The 20,780-nt window shown below is 32.2% G+C and overlaps 1 protein-coding gene across 17 annotated transcripts in view; it reads right to left on the bottom strand.

Moving 5' to 3' along the window:
* Nucleotides 1-587: 587 nt before the first annotated feature.
* Nucleotides 588-20,780, bottom strand: part of LOC148598305 (transmembrane and coiled-coil domains protein 1-like) — a 71,129-nt gene continuing 50,936 nt past the window's right edge. For 13 of the 17 annotated variants that reach the window (XM_088562405.1, XM_088562412.1, XM_088562400.1 and 10 more), the window contains 10 exons: nucleotides 20,501-20,726; nucleotides 18,444-18,488; nucleotides 17,352-17,384; nucleotides 13,611-13,690; nucleotides 12,914-12,998; nucleotides 9,671-9,893; nucleotides 8,595-8,726; nucleotides 7,960-8,049; nucleotides 6,604-6,782; nucleotides 588-5,772 (listed from right to left, as the gene is read on the bottom strand). In XM_088562405.1, coding sequence (XP_088418531.1) covers nucleotides 5,646-5,772; nucleotides 6,604-6,782; nucleotides 7,960-8,049; nucleotides 8,595-8,726; nucleotides 9,671-9,893; nucleotides 12,914-12,998; nucleotides 13,611-13,690; nucleotides 17,352-17,384; nucleotides 18,444-18,488; nucleotides 20,501-20,726 — 1,220 coding nt within the window. In that variant the 3' untranslated portion in view covers nucleotides 588-5,645. The remainder of the gene's footprint in view (nucleotides 5,773-6,603; nucleotides 6,783-7,959; nucleotides 8,050-8,594; nucleotides 8,727-9,670; nucleotides 9,894-12,913; nucleotides 12,999-13,610; nucleotides 13,691-17,351; nucleotides 17,385-18,443; nucleotides 18,489-20,500; nucleotides 20,727-20,780) is intronic. The other 4 variants (XM_088562399.1, XM_088562403.1, XM_088562397.1 and 1 more) reach the window with 3 other exon arrangements.

The following is a 20,780-nucleotide window of genomic DNA, read 5'->3' as shown; positions in this document are numbered from 1 at the left end:
ATTTAATCTTTTTTTTAACAATCTTGTGTTCTGCAAAGTTCACTTTTTTCAGGGAATGAAATTCGATGTTGACATTTTGTACCTAATTCGTCTTTCTCAGGAAAGCATTTTATGTGCATAGGATGCATCAAATAATATTATTTAAGGACGTGCATATTTAGAACGAATATGCATTAAACTTAACCTACTAAATTAAGAAACCGGCCATACTTAGAATATTTGTACATGTAAACAAATTTTCAAACACTTTGACTGGAAGGGCTCTACCGCTGCTTTTCCTTTTATGGAGTAAGTGTTCTATCAGCTATGCCTTTTATTGGCGTTTTTAAAATGCAAAAGATCTTTGCACGTGATAGAAGAGATACTGGTATGACACAATGATTGCTTAACTCAAACTTTATCAATCTTCAAAAAGATTTCATCCCGTCACTCTTATAATTCTGAAATCAGTGGATATGAGGCTTAGCTAAAAGTCATTTAAAAGTACGAATCGTAATCCTGAAACTCCATTCATCATAAGTGGTATCATTTTTTTTCTGCTAAAAATGATCCGACTTGTGTGCAGTAAAAGCAAAAACAACACATGCTTTACTTGCATTGTTTATTCAATTTATTGCACATGCACAATTAATTGTTTTGTGCATCTGTTGTCATGTAGAACAACAATAAAAATATAAAGACATTAAAAACCGTGACACGGTCACATGACATTACTGCTACATGTCACATTTTTATAATGTGACATTCAAATTATATCAGACAAACACAAGTGTTCTCCGCACTTCTATACTGAACATTGAAGTTTTACTGAATTCTACTTAATCTTCAGAACCACATGTACCATTGCTTACTAGTTCTGACATTGGGACTAAATACATTTTTTAGAAATCATTTAAAAATGTCATTTTAGAAGCTCTAGATAGTTTGGCCATTTTCAGTCTTCATGACAGAATTTGAATTTAACAGCTAAGGTTTTGTCAAATGAATTTAACATTATCAGTTACAGTGAAATTTGTCTAAATTTAACCCTCAACAAAACAAAAACCTGTCTTAACAAACCCTCAATAAACCAAAAAATATGCCTAATCCGAACACCTGTATAAACCAAACAATGTTTAAATCCCTTTTTGTCAGATTACATTGTATATGTATTTTGAAACTGAGTTAACTGAATGCATGTTTTAACCAAACAAAGTCTACAGTCCAAAAATGTTTGGTTTAGACAGGTTTACTAAGTTGGAAATTTATCATCATTGAAAACCTGAGATTTCTGGCAGATTTGATCCATTAGCAGCAGATGGTTCAAATGAAAAAGAAAACAAAAATGAATAAATACATTGAAATCTTTGACCCTATTATCCTAGAAATTAAATGTTAGCTCCCTTAGAGTAGATTGTGACCATAGTGGTAAAGTTCATTTTAGAAATAGGGAAAACTGGAAGGAATGTGTAAATGTACAACACTGACATTCATTACTATTACAAGTACACAATTAAAATCACCTCTAACACAATTCTTTTCTAACAGTATTCCATTACTCAAAATAAATTTTAGGGTCTGTAAGTCTGTTCTCACTGTTTTCATCAAGAATTTTCTATTACTTTACTTTGTTCCCACTACCTAAAATTTCCATCTTTCATAATACAAAAATTTATCACCCATAGCAAATAACATCTGTAATTCATACTGATTCTAAAAATTGATTAAGAGTTATGACAGTATTGACATAAAATTTCACCATTATGACATCTTCTCTTTAGGCTTGCTAAATTTTGTCAAAACCCTTCAAGTCTGAAATCAATTTGGAATAAAGAAGTAACACACCAATACAATAATTGTGTACTTTCTTTTAAGAATTGAGACTTCACACTCAAAATAATCTGACTTAATGAACTCTAGGTTATCACATGACTCTTGGTTGCCATAGGAAATGACTTACAGACCCATATCGATCATGGACTACACTTAACCATTTCATATATAAAACACATACATACATTATTCAACAACAACAAAATCTTAACAAAAATAAAAAACAAAAACCAAATATGACATTAAGGTTAAAACTACAGATCTAGAATGTTCCAGAGATGTAAAGGAATTGTAATAGGACTTTTTTCAACTATTTTATATTTTGATATATATTTGTAATATTCAATTTTAGACAACTGATGATCTTTTAAGGTGATAAAAAGGCAAATGAAATTAAGGACAAACAAGGAAGTTAGTTGAAGCGTTACTGCCACGTATAGAATAGTTTTCGTATTGTAATATATTAAGTTTAAAGCATTTTTTCAGAGAAATAAGTGAGAATTTCTTTTTATTTCAAGACTTTTTAAAAATACTTCACTCCAGTTTAGTTCTTTGGAATATTGATATTTATCAATGCTCAAAAGATTTTTGTCTTTTCTACATTAAATAAGCAAACCTTTGTAAGAAAAAAATACATTTCCATACACAACTTCTTAATTTCACTTTAAGAATCATAAACAGGGAAAAAAAAACAACAAAAATTCATATTCAAACTTAAGAGACATTTACTTTGTTTTGGTACAAAATTTACCAAACCTAAATTAATATTTTCAGTTATCCTTAAATCTTGCAGCTTAAACAATGTCACTAAATTAGGTGTAATCTACTGAAAGCATTATTGAAAGACATACTGACAGACATATATATCAACACCCTTAAAATATCAATGAAAGGAAACATACGTTCTTTAAATAAATAAATATCAAAGGTGAAAAGCATGCCACATTATGTAGTAATAATTTGTCCAGCAAATTATTGCAAATGATATGGATTTCTAACAATCGAATATTAGGAATAAATTATGAATAATGAAATCAGTAAAAAATACACAAAAAAAAAACACTTTGATGGAAATGTTTGGTCACAGTTGAAATAAATCTCCCACAACATAAATATAAGCAAAGCAGATATAGAAAGAATTGTTAAGCAGTTTGGTATGAACGAGCTTTTTTTTCTCTTTTGATGTCAACATTAAAATCAATCATAGCAAATGCAAAATGTACAAAGCCACCAAACAAAGACACAATTAATGGCTGACAGAAAGAGTGCTGCAAAAATCTATAAAAAAAAACCCATTTTTGATATTTATCAATGAGACACTCTCCCTAGAGACATCTAGCAAAGGAAAACTAAATCAAGATCTCTATTCACCAGACTGGAGATATATGCAGTTCTTTATAGGGAAAACTGTGCATTTTACACGACTTTCAACTCACAATTAATTAAGATATTGTGACATTTCTATTGCTGTTTAAGAGCTTACAATTTCAATTATTTGAAGAAAAAAATCCCTCAATATCACAGTGTAAAAATGAGATTACTTTACATTTATTTTTGTTTGGTTGTATAGGTTATCTTCCTATGACATATATTTCACACATTTTATTTACTCAGAGAAACATTTCAATAAACAGTAAAACTTGTCTACACAAAACCTTAAGTAGTAGTCCTTGTAAGAATCACGCAAATTCTGTAAAATGTGTTACACTTAAAAAAGGCTACACATTTTTATTTTTGTTATTAAGTTGCTTTATAGGTCTATATTATGAAATGAATAATTATTCATTCCAATGTTTGCTCTTAGTAAATATTCCACATTGAAAATGCAACAGTTTCTATTGTATTTTAGGGTCACTTACAGAGTTCTCTCCCTTAGTTTTGAATTCTACAGTACATTCTATGTAATATTCATCTGCTATGAACAAGGGTTATATGGAAAGCAACATGTTAATTTCTGTTTATTTATTTTAAACAAAATATCAAAAAGAAATATATGTAGTCTTTTCAATTTTAAGTACCAGTTAACATATAACTCAGACACTACCATTGGTAAAGTGATTCATGGTGTAGAAAAACCCACCGACCAAATGATGTTTTTTTTCAGTCTACATTAAGCTATATTTTCACAACAATAATTTTTAGGTATTCAGATCTGCACTTTTGAGAAAATCATACATCAACCTTCTACTAAAACCAATCAAATCAAATCAAACAAAATCAAGGACCATAACTCTTGCAAAGTGCTAATTTCATGCACATAATATATAAATTTTATCTTAAAAGAACAACAACCAAATAACAAACTGAGACTATACTCGGCGTCACATAAATAACATACTGTTAAAATTTGAATAAAAATATTTTCTACGACTTTATTGAGACCTACCGTCGTTTAAATTGTCTTAAATGACTTGCTCATTCGTTTAGCCAAACGGCTTCTCCCTGAACAAGTCGCTTTTAGCTTAAATCATGCGTAACAAATCCTTACGGGAAAATCCCATACTAATATCCGCCATGTCGGTTTCTACCGGACGATTTGTTTACAAACGAAGTTCGTAAGTTCCCGTCGAACTCCGGTGACAATCGTCTGCTTGATTAACTTCTCGGTATTGTACGTTGTTCGCGTAAAATAAATCCGAGATATCCGAAATAACGCCGAAATGCATTCTGGGTTCTTCGGATTTTGGACAAACCATTTAAACATAAACAACATCTCCTAGCAACCCGATCACTGTAAACATGGCCGACTTTTTACAATGTAAATATTGGCACCTAGAATTAAAATCTGACCGGAATTTAACGATTCAATGTTTAGGGAGAAGCCGTTTGGCTAAACGAATGAGCAAGTCATTTAAGACAATTTAAACGACGGTAGGTCTCAATAAAGTCGTAGAAAATATTTTTATTCAAATTTTAACAGTATGTTATTTATGTGACGCTGAGTATAGTTATGTGATCAGTTTCTGTTTCTGAACCAGGAATAAAATTGAACTTAGTGGGTTTTTGACATGCATGAATCACCTCCTGTCTGATTTTTATGAAGACTTATACTTACAAAAAATATGTTTGAGAAAATGCACAAGGAGTTACACAGGATCTATCACTTGTCATCACAACATACCACTAGTACAATAAATATGAGAAAGACTATGATTTTGACACCATCATTTTTGGCATTAAAAGTTACTGTCACTTCCATTAATAAAAAAATGTCCAGTCACACTTTACGTAACATTGATGATCTTATCATCTATTTGAACATACAAGCATATTGCATTGGAAAAAAATAATGGCAAATTAAAAAAGCGTCAAAAAATAATGCACATTCTTACTTCCCAACAAAAAATGTCACATGACACATAAAATATGCCTTCTGAGGTCAAGAGCACTTTGAATCCACACTGACATGTGTCAGTTCTGTGACTGACATTGTCAGTTAACCAATACTTTGATTGACAGTATCAAGCACCACAATAAGTCTAATCACAGATTTAAGTCCTGACCAACCAATCATATTGAAGTATTGGAATTAATCTACCAAGAAAATTCTTGGATTCAAATCAAATTGCATTGCACCAAAAAAAAATCACATTCAGATCTTTACAAGTCTTGGTCACATGATGTGTCTAACCACATGATAAAACCTTGATCACATGATGAAATGTCCAACCACATGACAAAGTATCTTGATCACATGACATATGGTCAACATCACATGACATCAATTGCTGAAAATTTGATACTATCAGCAAAAGCAAACTTGAAGTCTCTTTTGGTGAGAGAACTTAAAATAAACCGATGTTAGTATAAACAGCAGCTATTTATAGCATTCATCATCTGTTTGGCAGTAAGTTACTGACAAAGCTAAATATAGAACTGATGATATTCAGTAAACTTTCCCAGTTTCTGCACATCATAACTATACTGATGATTAACACTGTGGTACTCAATACTCTTGCCCTGGAAAATAAAAATTAAATCAGAATTTAATAAAAATCTAAGTGCATAGGAAGATACATTTCTGATGGTTCATGGAAATTGGTGGAAGAATTTTTGATTTATTTTGTGAAGTGTGAATGATGGTCATATGAATAGACAAACAAAATGACAATTAAATGTAAGGTTTTTCAGAGGAAACAGCTACTAATACTCATTTCTTTTGAAACCATTTCCTGCAAAGAGAAATGTATTGTCTTTCCACTTTTTCAGCTATGCCACCCTTGTGCAAAAGTCAAATTTTTCAACACCCACATCCACACCCCTAGTATACATACCTATTACAGTCCTTGTACCGATCCGCACAACAATTTGACAGATCAATGACCCTTGACTGATTGATCGCTGATGGATCGATGACCGATGACCAGTGGCCAATCTGATCGTAGATTTGTTATGTAAAATGATGTTTTAAATAAAAGAAATATAAAATTAAAAGTATAAATGTATTGCGTTATGTAAATGTGTGCAAAATTGACAAAGAAAAGAACAAAAACTGTAAAATACATTGACCACTCTGTGGTCACGTGATGCGATCACCAGTTTAATGGATCAGTTTGACGGATCAATGACTGACCTGACAACTGATCGGTGATGGATGACTCATCGCAATTTTTGTTGCACGGATCGGTTCAGGTACTGTAGCTAAAAATAAAGCAAAGCAGTTGAAAACCACTCCCCTCAGGCCACACCTTCATACCCACTTCTATTATACACACATGTGAGAGTGGCAAATTAAAGCCCCTCACCTCAAACCACACCCACATCAACAGACCACACCCCTTTTATACATACCTGTTAGCAATAAATGGAGCAAGACAGTTGGCAAGTGTGGAAACAAAAACAAGTACAACGGCCAGTATAGCCAGGACAACATTCAGTAACTTGGTCAACAAAGTTCGAAAGGTCACATTCTCCACCATCTCCATAGAGATAATCTGCTGCTGTTGTTGTTGTAACTCCATCTTGGTAATCTGCAAGAAAAAGTAGGGGTTTACCCAACTGAACATAATTCATTGCCTTAATGCCTGTTACAGATTTATTTGTAATATGAAAGAAGCAGTACTTGTTTGGTACCAATTTTTACAAGTTTCATAGATTGGGAAAGCAAAGAATTTAAATTAACCGACAAATTTTACTGAAAACTTTGACACTGTAATACTATCTACAGTCCTTGAACTGATCTGCACAACGATTTGATGGATCGATAACCGTTGACTGATCTATGACTGACGGACATATGATGGCAGTTTTGTTATGTTAAATGACATAAGATCTGTTTTAAATAAAACAAATGTAAAATAAAAGTATAAATTGATGTTTTAATCTATTACATTACGTAAAATTTACAAAGAAAACAATAAATACCGTAAAATACATTGAGTGCTCTGTAGTCACGTGATGCCATCACAAGTTAAATGGATCGGTTTGACGGATCAGTGACTGACCGGAAACAGATCGGAAATGGATCGTTGATCGATGACCTATCACAATTTTGTTGCATGGATCATTTCAGGTACTGTACCTTTTTTTTTTTAAATCAACAAACCATGATGATGGATAACAAAGAATAAGTATCTTTGCCTTTTGTTATTGCATTCAACAAATAAAATCTTAATTATTCTTGATTTTTTTAACAACCCTTTTTAAAAAAAAAAACGATTTCATTAAATTTGTCTTGCAACAAATGCTACTTTCTTGTCCATGGTGTTCATTCATCCTGTGTAAATGTAACATAAAGTCTTTGACATGGTATACACTGATGTAACTAAGTGATAAAGACTAGTACTTTTGTAGCTTATAATGATTCAGAAACTTACCCTAGTGGTAAAATGTCCCTACATGTCATGTATTTAACTAGTGATTAAGAAATCTACTTCTGTGGTACAATTTTTCCAGCAAATTATGAATGTCACTAAAGAATTAGAAACTTGCCTGGGTGGTACAATTCTCCAGCATGACTTGGGTATCACTAGTGGTTTAGAAACTTACCCTAGGGGTACAACTCAAAATATCATGTTTTTCACTAGTGGTTTAGAAACTTACCCTAAGTGTACAAATTAAAATATGGATTTCACTAATGGTTTAGAAACTTATCCTAAGGGTACAACTCAAAATATCATGTATTTCACTAGTGGTTTAGAAACTTACCCTAGTGGTACAATTCTCCAGCATGTCATGAATGTCACTAGTTCTCTCATCCAGTCTGTATTCTGTCTTCTCCTCCATACTTGTTATATCCTGTACATTATATTAAAACTTTTATAAAATACTGTTCATTCAAAATTTACAACATTTGTATTAGCAATGTTATCATTAATACCCAAAATATGGCTGGCTGTAAAATATGTAAAAAATATTAAAAAAAATCTTACATTGATAATTTCCTCAAATCCTTCCTCAATTCAAATTTTGACCAATCAAATCACTTGGAACTGAATATTTGAGGAAAATCTCAATTTGAGATTTTTTATGAAACCAGACCCAGACCTGCTTATGATACTTCATGACAATCCTTATTCTTTAATTATTTCATTAAAAAGGTCTGAAAATCCTGGATTTTTTGTGATTTTTGACACAAGAACTATGGAGATATTCATAATCTATGAAGTGTAATTTGCAGCAGAACACATAAAAACTATAAAGAATCTATAAAGTTAAAAACTTTTGACTAATCCCTTTTTTTAAGAGGTATATAAACCAGATGGACAACCAAGAAGACAGACCAAAAATGTAAATGCTGCAAGTCAGGCTTGAAGAAGCACTTCCAGACAATCTGTATATACCTGTCTAAGATTCATCATCTCGTGCTGTTGTAGTTCAGTCATATCATTGATCTGGACTTCCAATCTCTCCACACGATATCTCTCTTCCTCTAACATAGTCTTCAACATACTGATGTCATTCTGGGCTGACAACTACAAGAAAAATGTATAGTATTAAAACGTCATGTTAAGAGTAAGAAAAAGCCATTTTAAAAATGTTGAAAAGCAAAACATTTAAACAAAGCTTCACTTTAGCAGAATAGGGTTGTAAGTCTCGTTCTGATTTCAGTTTCTCTTCCGGAGTTTCCGATGTAGAATGTATTGAAATCCGGAGACCGATCTGCATTTTACTGTTTACTTCCGGGAAATCGTAATGCTGCATCACAATGCAACATCTTCTATTTTATGCTTTTCTTAACATTTTTATCAGTAGAATCAGATATTTATAATTTTTATCAGTATTTTTACACACAAAAAACAAAAAAATTTTTGCTTTTAATATTGAACCCATTGATGTGTTAATGACGAATCTCCGTGCATTTGAATGGTAGACAACCCATTCTCATGGAATCATGGAGTCACGTGACGAGACTTACATGCTCTATATGGTTGTCTTCTACAACCCTAAAAAAAGCAATGTAAAACAAAATAATAATGATCTTCTACCTATTTAAGACATACTGAATGTTTCAAACAGAGAGGAACCCTGAAGATAGGGGTGGGAAGTGGGAGTGGGTGTGTCTGGAAGTTATAATCAAGGAGATGAGAACAAGAAGTAAAATGAGTGGACTACAGGGTAAGAAAAGGGGAGTGAAAATGGGGGAGTGGGAACTGGTACCCCTAACTTATTTGGGTAAATACAACTTTGTTATTTTTTTACAGTTGCTAGTAAAAGTTTTCCACTTAGTACAAATTGTACTACATCATACAACTATTTGGAAGGCTCTCATGGACATTTCCCCCACATCTCTAGTATACTCCAGGACCTGATTTTACGAGGTCAAATTGGCAAAAAATCATCAGAAGTAAATTAATATAAGACAGATACAAAATTATTAAGGTAAAATCCAAACTTGAAAAACAAGTATGCAAAATACCTTATAACTATCGAAATCATCAGATAGTTGCTGAATAGATTCCTGCAGGGTTCTGTTTGCCTCATGTGACTTCTGAAGCTCCTGAAGAACGGGTTCTAGGTTAACAGTCTGTATAACAGGAAGTTGTTGTGATGCATTGTGGGAAGCTGACTGGGGACTGCTGTGGTACATACCAACAGACCCTGATGTCACACTGGAGTTGTCATCATCCGAAAATTTGAAACTGAAAAACAGGAAAATTTTCACTTAATTCATAAGTGAAATTCACTTATATTCTACTTATTATCTATAGTGATTCCAGGTTGAGAATATCACTGCAAAACAATGCAGATATCAATAATCAATAAAGTATAACTAATTGAAAACCCCATGAGTAAATTATAATCTGAAGTGTTGAAAACTCACAAATTCTATGAATGAACCTAACTCTTTCCACACACCTCTTTAAATATTCTTGTCATCTCAGCATGAAATATCACATTCTGTTTTCATATTTACTAATTATCTCTTTCATCTTATATCTTATTTATCAGTGTTTTTAATTTTTTTTTTTTGAAACAATTACCTGATTTAGAACCTATATTTTCTTAACCCCCAGAGATATCATATAATATGATTGTCACATTAATAAGTATTTTGACATTTGGTGCAACGAAAATTTTAGAGCAAAAGCAACAACATCATTTTTCATGTGAAACATCAAATATAATTATATAGATAGCAGTGATTTATGAAATGTTCCCTGTGTAATAAATTTTGATAATTCACATTGTGAAATGAATTTGGGGATTTTACTCTAGGACTTTCTATTGGCAAAGTATATCAACATCAGTATCAATCCACTGATTACGAAATTTTGTTGGAAGAGTAATCAAGGGAACCAAGGTTCTAGCGGTAATCAAAAGAATGTAATCCTGGGACAAAGACCAGACAAGGAAAACAGACATACACAACAAAGAATATAAAGTAACTAAAATCATATATACAAAGTAACATAAGTAAATGAGCAACTCGGACTCCACTAAAAACTGGGAGTATGGACCAGGTGCACCGGTAGGGTAAGCGTCCTCTGCTTTTCTAGAAACACCCACCGAGTGAAAATAGCAATAAATTATAGAGAAAATCTTTATATAGGATAATCAATTTGTAATCCTGAATAAGAAAAATACAAAACTTGTGCCAAATACACTTAATGACGTACCATTCATTAAATCTGTGCATTCTTTGGTACTTGAGACCATATTTTAGTTATTCACTCTTTCCCATTAATTATCTTATTACTATCTCACTCAGAAACATTAAGAAATCAATGCTATTAAAATATATAATTCAGTGTTTCGTTATAAATCAGCACTTATTTATTCCATTATTCAGTACTTTCTCCTGGACTTGTTGTTCCAATGGGAAATTTTAAAATGTATATCAGGGACAAAACATTTCAGAGGGTGTGTTGTATATATTTTAGGGTAGGTAGCTCTAGAATAAACACTGAATACAAACTATTAGCAGCAGCATATGAAGCACTTTTAAACATACAGTTATGATTTCATGATAAGTGCATTTTTAGTGGAGTCTCAGTTGCTTATTTACTTTTGTTACTTTGTAAGTATTTTTTGGTTGTTTTATGTTCTTCGTTGAGTGTCTCTGTTTTCCATGTCTGGTCTTTGTCCCTAGATTACATTCTTTTGATTTCTGCTAGAATCTTGGTTCCCTTGATTACATTTTTATCAACAGTAAAGGTAATTCAACAGAAATCCAGTGCTAAGTACAACCAATAAAATATAATGGTATTATTTCATAACATGTACAAATAAGAAAAAGATTTAAACATGTAAGGGGCAGTGTTAAGGCATTATAAGCCTTCTCTGCAGTCCCCATTAATTTTTTGTACTCACTTGACTTCAAACTGATCAGCGGAGATCTGTATTGATGCTATAACTTTAATGAGCACAGAGACTGATCATTTTGTATGGTTTAGATATAAAGATTAGAAATGCATAGGATCTGATATGACCCTAGAACAGAACAAGTGAGCAGTGTGGCCATATTCCAGAATGGAGATTGATAGCATGCAAGGGGAACCCTCCTTAAATAAAAAGTCAATCCCCCTTAAATATACAGTCAAACCTGTCTGTAGGAAACCCCTTTTGGACTTCAGACATGTATTATGTTTACAAAGGTTAAAAATACATTGAAACTGATGTAAATAAAGGAACTTCAAATTGTTTGGTTTTGACAGATTTTCAGATTACTCAGTGTTTCGTTTGAACAAGTTGAATTTAAACTGGACAAAACCTGAGACTTACAATTAATTCCTCTCACAGTAAAAGTTATTCAGTTATTCACAAAAAGAGATCAAGATGTTATCCATGCATACATATTGAATTTTAAATTTAAACAGTAAAGAAGTCAAAGTCCCTCCCCTGTCTAACCCATCCCGCCCAGAGATAATATATCACTCTTTTCGACCATATAATTTCCAGTCCTCAGCACATAGCTCAACTCATACACAATCAATATGGACACTAAGCAGACAACCTCTTGAATCTATACCAAGCCATTTAAGTCTTAGTTACTCTCCACTGCAAAACCATCCACCCAAAACTCAATAGATATTGACACTTAGCATGCAAGCACACACTTTCCTGAAATTGTACCTAGCTGTTTAAGTATAATTTACAGTCCCCAGCCCATTGTCCATCTCAATCTTATGAAATACAGACATTAACTACTGGAGAAATTGTACCTAGCCAATAAACCATCAGTTTCAGTCCCCTGTCCTAACACATCTCAGTACTCAATCCACAGACACAGACACTAAATTCGCATGCATGAAGACATCTTTTTGAATTCCTACCTTGCCAATGGAGTATTATTTACATTCCCCAGCACAACCAATTCTCAACTTAAGAGACAAAGACATTCAGCAATTAAGCAGACACCTTTTTGAATTGTACCTAGCTGACAAAGTTTCAATTGCAATTCTCAGCCTACAGTCTAGCCCACTATTAATAAACAAAAGACATTAACCATGCGAGAAATCATACCTAGCCAATAAATCATCAGTTTCATTCACCTGTCCTAAGACCTCTCTACTCCACATACATGGACACTTAATTTGCATGCAAGAAGACACCTTTTTGAATTCCTACCTGGCCAGTGAAGTTTTAGTCACAGTACCCAGCCCGAAACCCAACCGTTACATAAGAGACGAAGACATTAAGCATGCGAGCGGACACGTACTTGAATTCATACCTAGCCGGTAAAGTAGAAGTTTGGTTCTTGACCTCAGCCTCTGGTGTACTTCTTCCCTCCTCAATGGAAGTTTCTATAAAAATAAAAACCAATGCACACTATAACCTTGCTTATTCAGCAATAATTTCACTTAGTCTTACTACTAAAGTATGGATTAGTACATGACTTATAAACAGATTACAAGTATTTATCCTTTTTACAGATCCTTATATCATATTGTATACATGTGTTCAAATGTGTTCAATGGAGAATATTTCTCTCAAGACATTCATTCTATGGTTGTGTAATATTTATATTTTCAGTGCACATCATTTAAATATGCCAATTTCATTGGATAATTGGCTTTGCTGATGATGTTTCAAGGGGTCTATGAAACATATTTTTAAGCTATTTATGTAGGCCATGTAAACAATGGACTACTTTTACTGATCATATTGTATTGCCTTTTTTCTATGTATACCAAAACTATAATAGAAAAAAATAAGAATAACATATGAAATGTTTTTATCAGAACTGAATGTTTCAGTTTTACTGTTTCATGAGCCTGTAAAAGCGTTGACTGGTCACACATTTTGAACATAAGTGCTAGCATGCTTCATTGAAAATGTGCTACAGTCAAAACTTTTACCATCAATAAAACATAAAAAATGAAACATTCAATTCTTGTACAAAATGTAATACGTACTTAATTGATTAATATTATCAGCACTACCAAACTTATTCTTTATCAGGTGAGCTAGCTGGACTGGTTTGGCTTTTATTGTACTGTAAAGATAAAAGAATCTACCATATACATGCCAGTTAATATAAATGTCAAGCATGCTCTGTATTTCACATACCAGTCAGTCTGAATGTTGTCCAGATTCACAGTATGCTGATAAGTTACTAACCTACATACAGGTATGCAAAGTGAACTTTTTTTTGTAGTTGAGTTTTTGAGTTATCTTTCTTTGCACCTGACATAAACTTAGCAGAATTCTGTTACTACAGAGAAATCTGTCATAACCAAACAACTTCTGAAGTCATTTTAATAACTTTCAACATACCTGTTTACCTTTAGAACAATCTCCCCCTCCCCAATTGACACTGTCTCATGATACAGATTTTTATGTACATATATAAGCAAATGCTTTCATCTAAAATTCAATGATTTAGTAGGCTTCAAAGAAAATTTAGTAATTTTAACAAAAACCTCCAGCAAATCTTATATTTTTATGTTGGAGATTCTAATTTTTTCATTGATTTTGTGGGAGTTTGCCCCTAATGTGGGGGGGTCAACTGAGGTTATGCTTTCAAAGCATCTAGAATCTGCGATAATCAAAACCCTGCCAATACTGGTTGGTTTAGACCAGTTCCACTGTAAATTGAAACCAATTACCTCTTATTTTCTTAAACTAGTCACTACCTGATATTCGTAAGGACTAGTCCATTTATGAAATATCTGACTTTCTACAAACAATCACACATGATGTCATGTTCAAAGGAAACAGTTTTATAGAGCAAATTGTAAGCCAAAGATAACCATATATATTCTATTGAGGAAGAATTACAAGGTTTCTAAAGATAACCATATATATATTCTATTGAGGAAGAATTACAAGGTTTCTATGTAATGATAAAATTATATAACCAGTATTTATTTGGGGAGATTCCCATAATCAGTTACAGTAAATATTGGGTCTACTAAATCACTATCATTACTGGTATATAGCTAAGAGTTTAAGGTAATTGAATAAGGGGATATATCTAATGTTATGTGGGATTTGGAAGAACGGTCTGTACATACTCTCATCAAATAAGATGAGAAGAAGTCTCGTACTTTCATCAAACATGATGAGAAAAAGTCTCGTACTTTCATCAAACATGATGAGAAAAAGTCTCGTACTTTCATGAAACAAGATGAGAAAAAGTTAATGTTAACTTGATCTATAACTCTTCATGATACAGTCACATAAAAAAACTTCTCAATTTCTGGAAGATCAAAATTATAAAGAATACAGATTTCTTAGGAATAATGGAAAAAACAGACAAAGGTAAAGCTTTGTAGTAGGCAACTTAGTGCAGAGAGCCAAAAAGATAAAACTAGTTGTATTTTTTATTTTGAGAGTTCTGAATTTGAATAACATTTCACTTATAGCATAGTATCAGTCTATGCCTTTAGTCAGTAGCCGAAGCTTGAGATTAACAAATCGATTTGGGTTGGTGAAAAATCTGAGAATTTCAGTTGCTTTCTTAAGAAAAATTACTGAAATTGACTGTTTGAGATATTTCCCGAAAAAGTTGATGGCATAGACTGTAGTATAACAAAACTGAACCTAATTTGATAAAAACGATCTGCCCATAATCATATTGTTTTTCATCTTGCCTACAATTTGTAAAATCATTCCATATATTTCCGACAGGAGAAAAAAATAAAAACAACACCCACCAAAATGCAATTCAATGATTTTATCAATCGTTAAACTATACAAAAGCAGTAAACTATACCTCGCCAAAAATAATACATTTTAACGACCCTATCAGAGCTGTTGCAAATCTAGATATTTCATTCAATGCTGTAATTCCCACATTGAGTAACGTAACATAAAGAGTATTCAGCCACCTACTTAGTAAACAAACCAAGATTTTTTTATATTGAATAAACAAGAATTATCCATTATTTCTAAACAGATAATCGGTAATAATGGACAAGATTTTGTTTAATAAGTTTTTTTACTCTACATGATCTATTTGCTTAGATGGGACTAATGTATAAATTGCACTTGATCAATATAAACTGAATGGAAAGAGATTTGTATAAGAAATGTTGAAATGAAGCACATGAAAACATATTATTCATTTTTAGCAAGTGTTTTTATTTCTATACAGTAAAATCTGTCTTAACTGAACTCTGATTAATCCAAAAACCAGACACTGTTTAGTCCATGAATATTTAGTATTATGAACCTTGGTTCACTGAAAACCTGTTTAAACCCAACCAATTTTAAATATAATGAGAATACGCATGATGAATATGTCAAAGAGACAACAAGACCACCCACTGGTTTTCAATGAATAATAAGGAAACCACTGATCAGGCTGCAGGTTGCCCCAAAACAATATTATAAACAGGCACAGCGAAATTTTAGTTGCCTTTATATACTCAAGCAACATAAAGTAAACTGAAAGTGTAAATGAAACAAGACATACAGTGAGACCAAAAATTCCTGACTTGGAACTGGCACAAAAAATGTGGCTGGGTTAAAGTACTTTGGCTTGATCACAACCCTTTCTTAACCAAACTGACTGTTTAGTCCCAATATATAAATTCAAATGTATTTGAACCTTTGTACATCAAACACCTGTCTAAACCAAACACCTGTCTAAACCATACCATCTGTTTAAACCAAACCACCTGTTTAAACCAAACACCCATCTAAACCAAACACCTATCTGGACTGAACAACTGTCTAAACCAAACCAATTTTAAAGTCCAAAAGTGGTTCAGTTTAGATGAGTTTCACTGTATTAGGTTATTATATTGTTTTGTATCATCTGAACCAGCACAGTTGAAAGCAGCACAGACAATTCTGAGTGAAAATGATCAATGATGATCTATTTATTGCTTGTGACATTGATGCTTTTAAAATTGTGCCATGACAATGGCATTTGCATCAATAAGATTCTAGCCATAATTTCCATTCCTACTCTTCTGTGCTAAGAAACAAAAGTAATCACTTGATTGTTCGTGGAGTACCAATTTTCATGGTTTTTGTAGATTTGATAACCCACAAAAATTGGTTTCCAACAAGAAAGAAAATTCCCATGCATTTGTATGATGGAGTTTTCAATCCACGAATTTATGAATCTGTGTGAACTGATATTTTTCCCTAAACATAGAAAATTTGTATGCACGAATAAGAGTACTTCCACAGTATCTTAATTCTGATGATACAAATATTAAAATCACAATAGCAAATGTTCATCCACTGCCTGATTCACATGGAGACTAATACTTGTGTGCAAAATTTTGTAAGAATCTGGCAAAATTGGAAAAAATCAGAAACACATATGTCAAAACCCCACCAATTTGACAATACAATTTCACTCAAGCATGCTTTCTCTATTTGAAACGACCATTATTTGATACCTGCATCATTTGATTTGCTCAGAAATTTTTCCTGAGAATGTTATGAAAATTAGGATTTTAATCTGCCTTTGAAATGTTTATTTTTAGTACATTTCAACAAAATCATAACTCAAATTACCAAAATGATATGGAAAATCTTGTCTTTTTCCCCATGATTCTGATGATGTAAATAGTCAATTAAACTTTCAAAATGGTGTTTTTTTTTCATACCATGTTTCACCCACTGCCTAATTCTTACAGAGACTGACACTTAACTATTTGAGTGCGAAACTGGTAAAATAAAGAAGATATACTTACTCCTTAGCACCTTTTATATTGCCTACAACACCCCTGCAATATATAAATAATAACATCATACATCTGTCACATGTATTTACATATGTATCTGCTAAAGTTACATTTAATATCATACTGATCGATAAAGCAACATCTTTCATTATGTACAATTTTTATGACAATATATGAATTGGGGAGAGTGGGTGGAGTTTATCTTTCACTGTTTATGTCAAATGAACATTAATTTCATGGAAAATTTTTTTGCTGTTTTTAATAGAGAGATGCATCATATACAAAAATGATTTTCTTGAGCAATAATTCTTTGCATTTATTTTTCTACTGTAAAAAATAAAGCGAAATTTTATACGTTCTAAATAGGAAATGACCAGAAATATTCTGACTCAGAAACAACCAATCATCACTCTTTGATATTGAAGACATAATCCCATGTAAGACTTGGCCGGAGTTTTAAACTACAGGAACATCCCTCCCATACTCTGATTGCAGGGCCTTCACAAGATTACGAAGGTGGTGTATGCAGGATATATTATTGAATAAAGTGCAGCAAAAGGTTAATGGAAATTAAACATACATTGTACAAATAGAATTACAGCTTCATCATGCCTTAATTATCTCCCTTATCTACATAAATCTGTATACTTTAAATAATTATGTTCATGTTTTATGCAAACCTGTAAGGCCAATAAAAAATTTATAATATCCCACATAAAAATGTAAGACTTGTGGGCGGTTTTTGATTATAATTAATATGTTTACTGTAAACATACTGTAATAATTGAAATTTCACATAAAAAATTTGCTTTAACATAAAAAAAAACTCCCACACGAATAATTCAAAAGGATAACAGGTACGAATTTGCTGGTAAAAACTCTTAATTTTTCTTCAAGTTTCAGGTATTCAAAGTAAGGCCTTTACCAAAAAATGTTTGTTTCCCTCATGCCAACTTGAGCCCCAACACCCTGACAATGAAACAGATATCTTATAAAAAAATAAAATGTGAGCACTATTAACCCCATCTTCTTAAAAATAATATCAAGTGACTTGAGTAAGAAACAAACATTATTTTATTTTGGCCTACACTAAGAACTTACCCAGAAAACCCTGCAATACCATCAACTATATTTGCACCAACATCCCTAGTTGGAAAGGAAAAGGAAATGGAGACGAAATTAAATGTTGAAATATTACTTCAAATATAAAAGGTTGCAAATCTGGTAAGGGAAGCAGTCGAAATTAAATGTTCAGAAAAAAAGCAGATATAACTTAAAAAGTGTATGTGTGTAAGAGCTATTCCAATTAACTTGACATCTATCAAATTCAGTTATTTAGTTTTGTGTTGGGAATATATAGAGCCAATAGCAGGCTAATATCAAGTGTATCCAGGCGGTTTGGGGTTGCAATGAATTACCTAGCTGAAAACAAGATTGTTTGAACAGCTGTAAAATTGGAGCTTTAAACCTGGTTTAACACCACTGAAGTCAAGAAAATATTGTCCAAATAACCCCCCCTCTAGACCCCCTTAAACATTTCAGGCTATGGACTTGAACACGAGTATGTTTGCACACTGTTGAATGCTTTTTAAGATTTAAGATCATTTTTATCCTCAGGTATGTCAAGCTGTATCATGGAATAGCCCTCAGACTTGAAAGTGTAATGCATGCATAACTGTAATATTCTTAGAAATGAAAGGTTTCTCAGTGAATGTACATGAACATGCAAACAAGATAACAATTTCGTTTATGCTAGCCCCACTTTTTATTGATGTTTAAAGTCCAATAACTATGAAGTGAAAAAACTAAAGGGAGCTAATCCTTTTGTGAAGATTGACAATTTTCTATAAAATGATTAGAATCTATCAAAGTGTTTTTGAGAAAGTAATCAAGGGAACCAAGGTTCTAGCGGTAATCAAAAGAATGTAATCCAGGGACGAAGACCAGACATGGAAAACAGACATACGTACACAACAAAGAACATAAAGTAACTAAAATCATACATACAAAGTAACAAAAGCAAATAAGCAACTCAGACTCCACTAAAAACTGGGAGAATGGACAAGGTGCACTGGTAGGGTAAGCGTCCTCTGCTTTTCTAGAAAAACCTGCCATGTTGCTCATAAAAAGTCAAGTCTGGGGTAGACGAAAGAAGAAAGGAAAACTATGACACGTTGAACAAATCAATTTCTATGGCGAAGATGGATACACCGTAACGATCCATGAGTTCATGATGACGACCATAAAACTTCTGTAGTGTAGAAATAATGCATAACATATTGTGGTTTACCATGAAACTTCGAATATGGGCATATAAAATGTGTTATTTCAAAGAAGATTCTATATGATGTTTTATTCTGGCTCAATTGCATTCATTTGTTAAAATTCAGAGAAAATAAAGTAACATATAACCTTTCATACATGTGTATGCAATATTCATCAGGTTCTCGATAAATGCCCATAAAAAATAGTCTTATCTGATAAGAAAATTTTTATTCTTCAATCTTGCAATTAATTATTTAAGATACATTTACTGTTTTTTTTTATGCTTTCATAAACACTTCAATTCAGTGCAATCATGCATAGAGGAAACAGTTGTAAAGGAAAAGGAAACAAATTTATAATATATATATAGTAAACAAGGAGTCTTTTTCCTGTCACCTGAGGCAAGTCAAATTTAAAAGAATGAAGGAAAGTAATTAAATATGTTTTGTATTCCCCTTTTGTAAGTGGAAAATAGAATTTCAAAAGAATTCGTAATTTTGAGAAATATAACATAGATCATGGGAAAGTGAACTTTCATTTGGAGCTTTTCAATGAAAACCTTAAATTTTCAAATGCCATAGGAAACAGCATATTATACAGTACATACTTCTAACAACATATATCAACTCAAGTATGTATATACCTCCTGTATTTACATGTCAAAGGTCAAAGGTACAAAAGGTTGTTTTTGCTTAATCTCTTCCCTGTCACACAGTTTTTTTTTTTTTTTTGTTGTTTTTTTTTGTTGTTTTTTTTTTCATTTTATTGGGGAAACAACTGGATGTGAAGTAGATTTATCTACAAAAAAAATCAAACCAAAAAACAAAAAAAAGATAAAGAAAAAAAAAACCAAAACTTCAAAACATCCCGAATAAACCTATATCATATCTTACTTAAGTCCTTGTCCCATATCTCGTAGCACTTCTCTCGCTTGTTTATGTCCTGTAACTCCATACGTATCCAAATCAGTCATACGTTTTTGGTAATTTTCTAACTTCCTTTGTAAAGTTTGAATAGTCTGAGTCAATTTTTGGTTTTTCTTTTCGAACACAGCCTTGATTCTTTGAAGTTGTTGTTTGTCGGCATTGGCAGCCAGTCGAAGATATTCGTTGACATTTTCTAAAATGGAGATTGAGAAATTGTTCGTAAAATAACCAACATCTTAACATTATG

This window comes from Perna viridis, chromosome 14, assembly GCF_037379345.1.
Source record: "Perna viridis isolate PV_CMFRI_1.1 ecotype Kerala chromosome 14, ASM3737934v1, whole genome shotgun sequence".
Lineage (NCBI taxonomy): Eukaryota > Metazoa > Mollusca > Bivalvia > Mytilida > Mytilidae > Perna > Perna viridis.
Note: the sequence above shows the minus strand (reverse complement) of the source record. Positions and strands in the feature narration are given on the sequence as shown.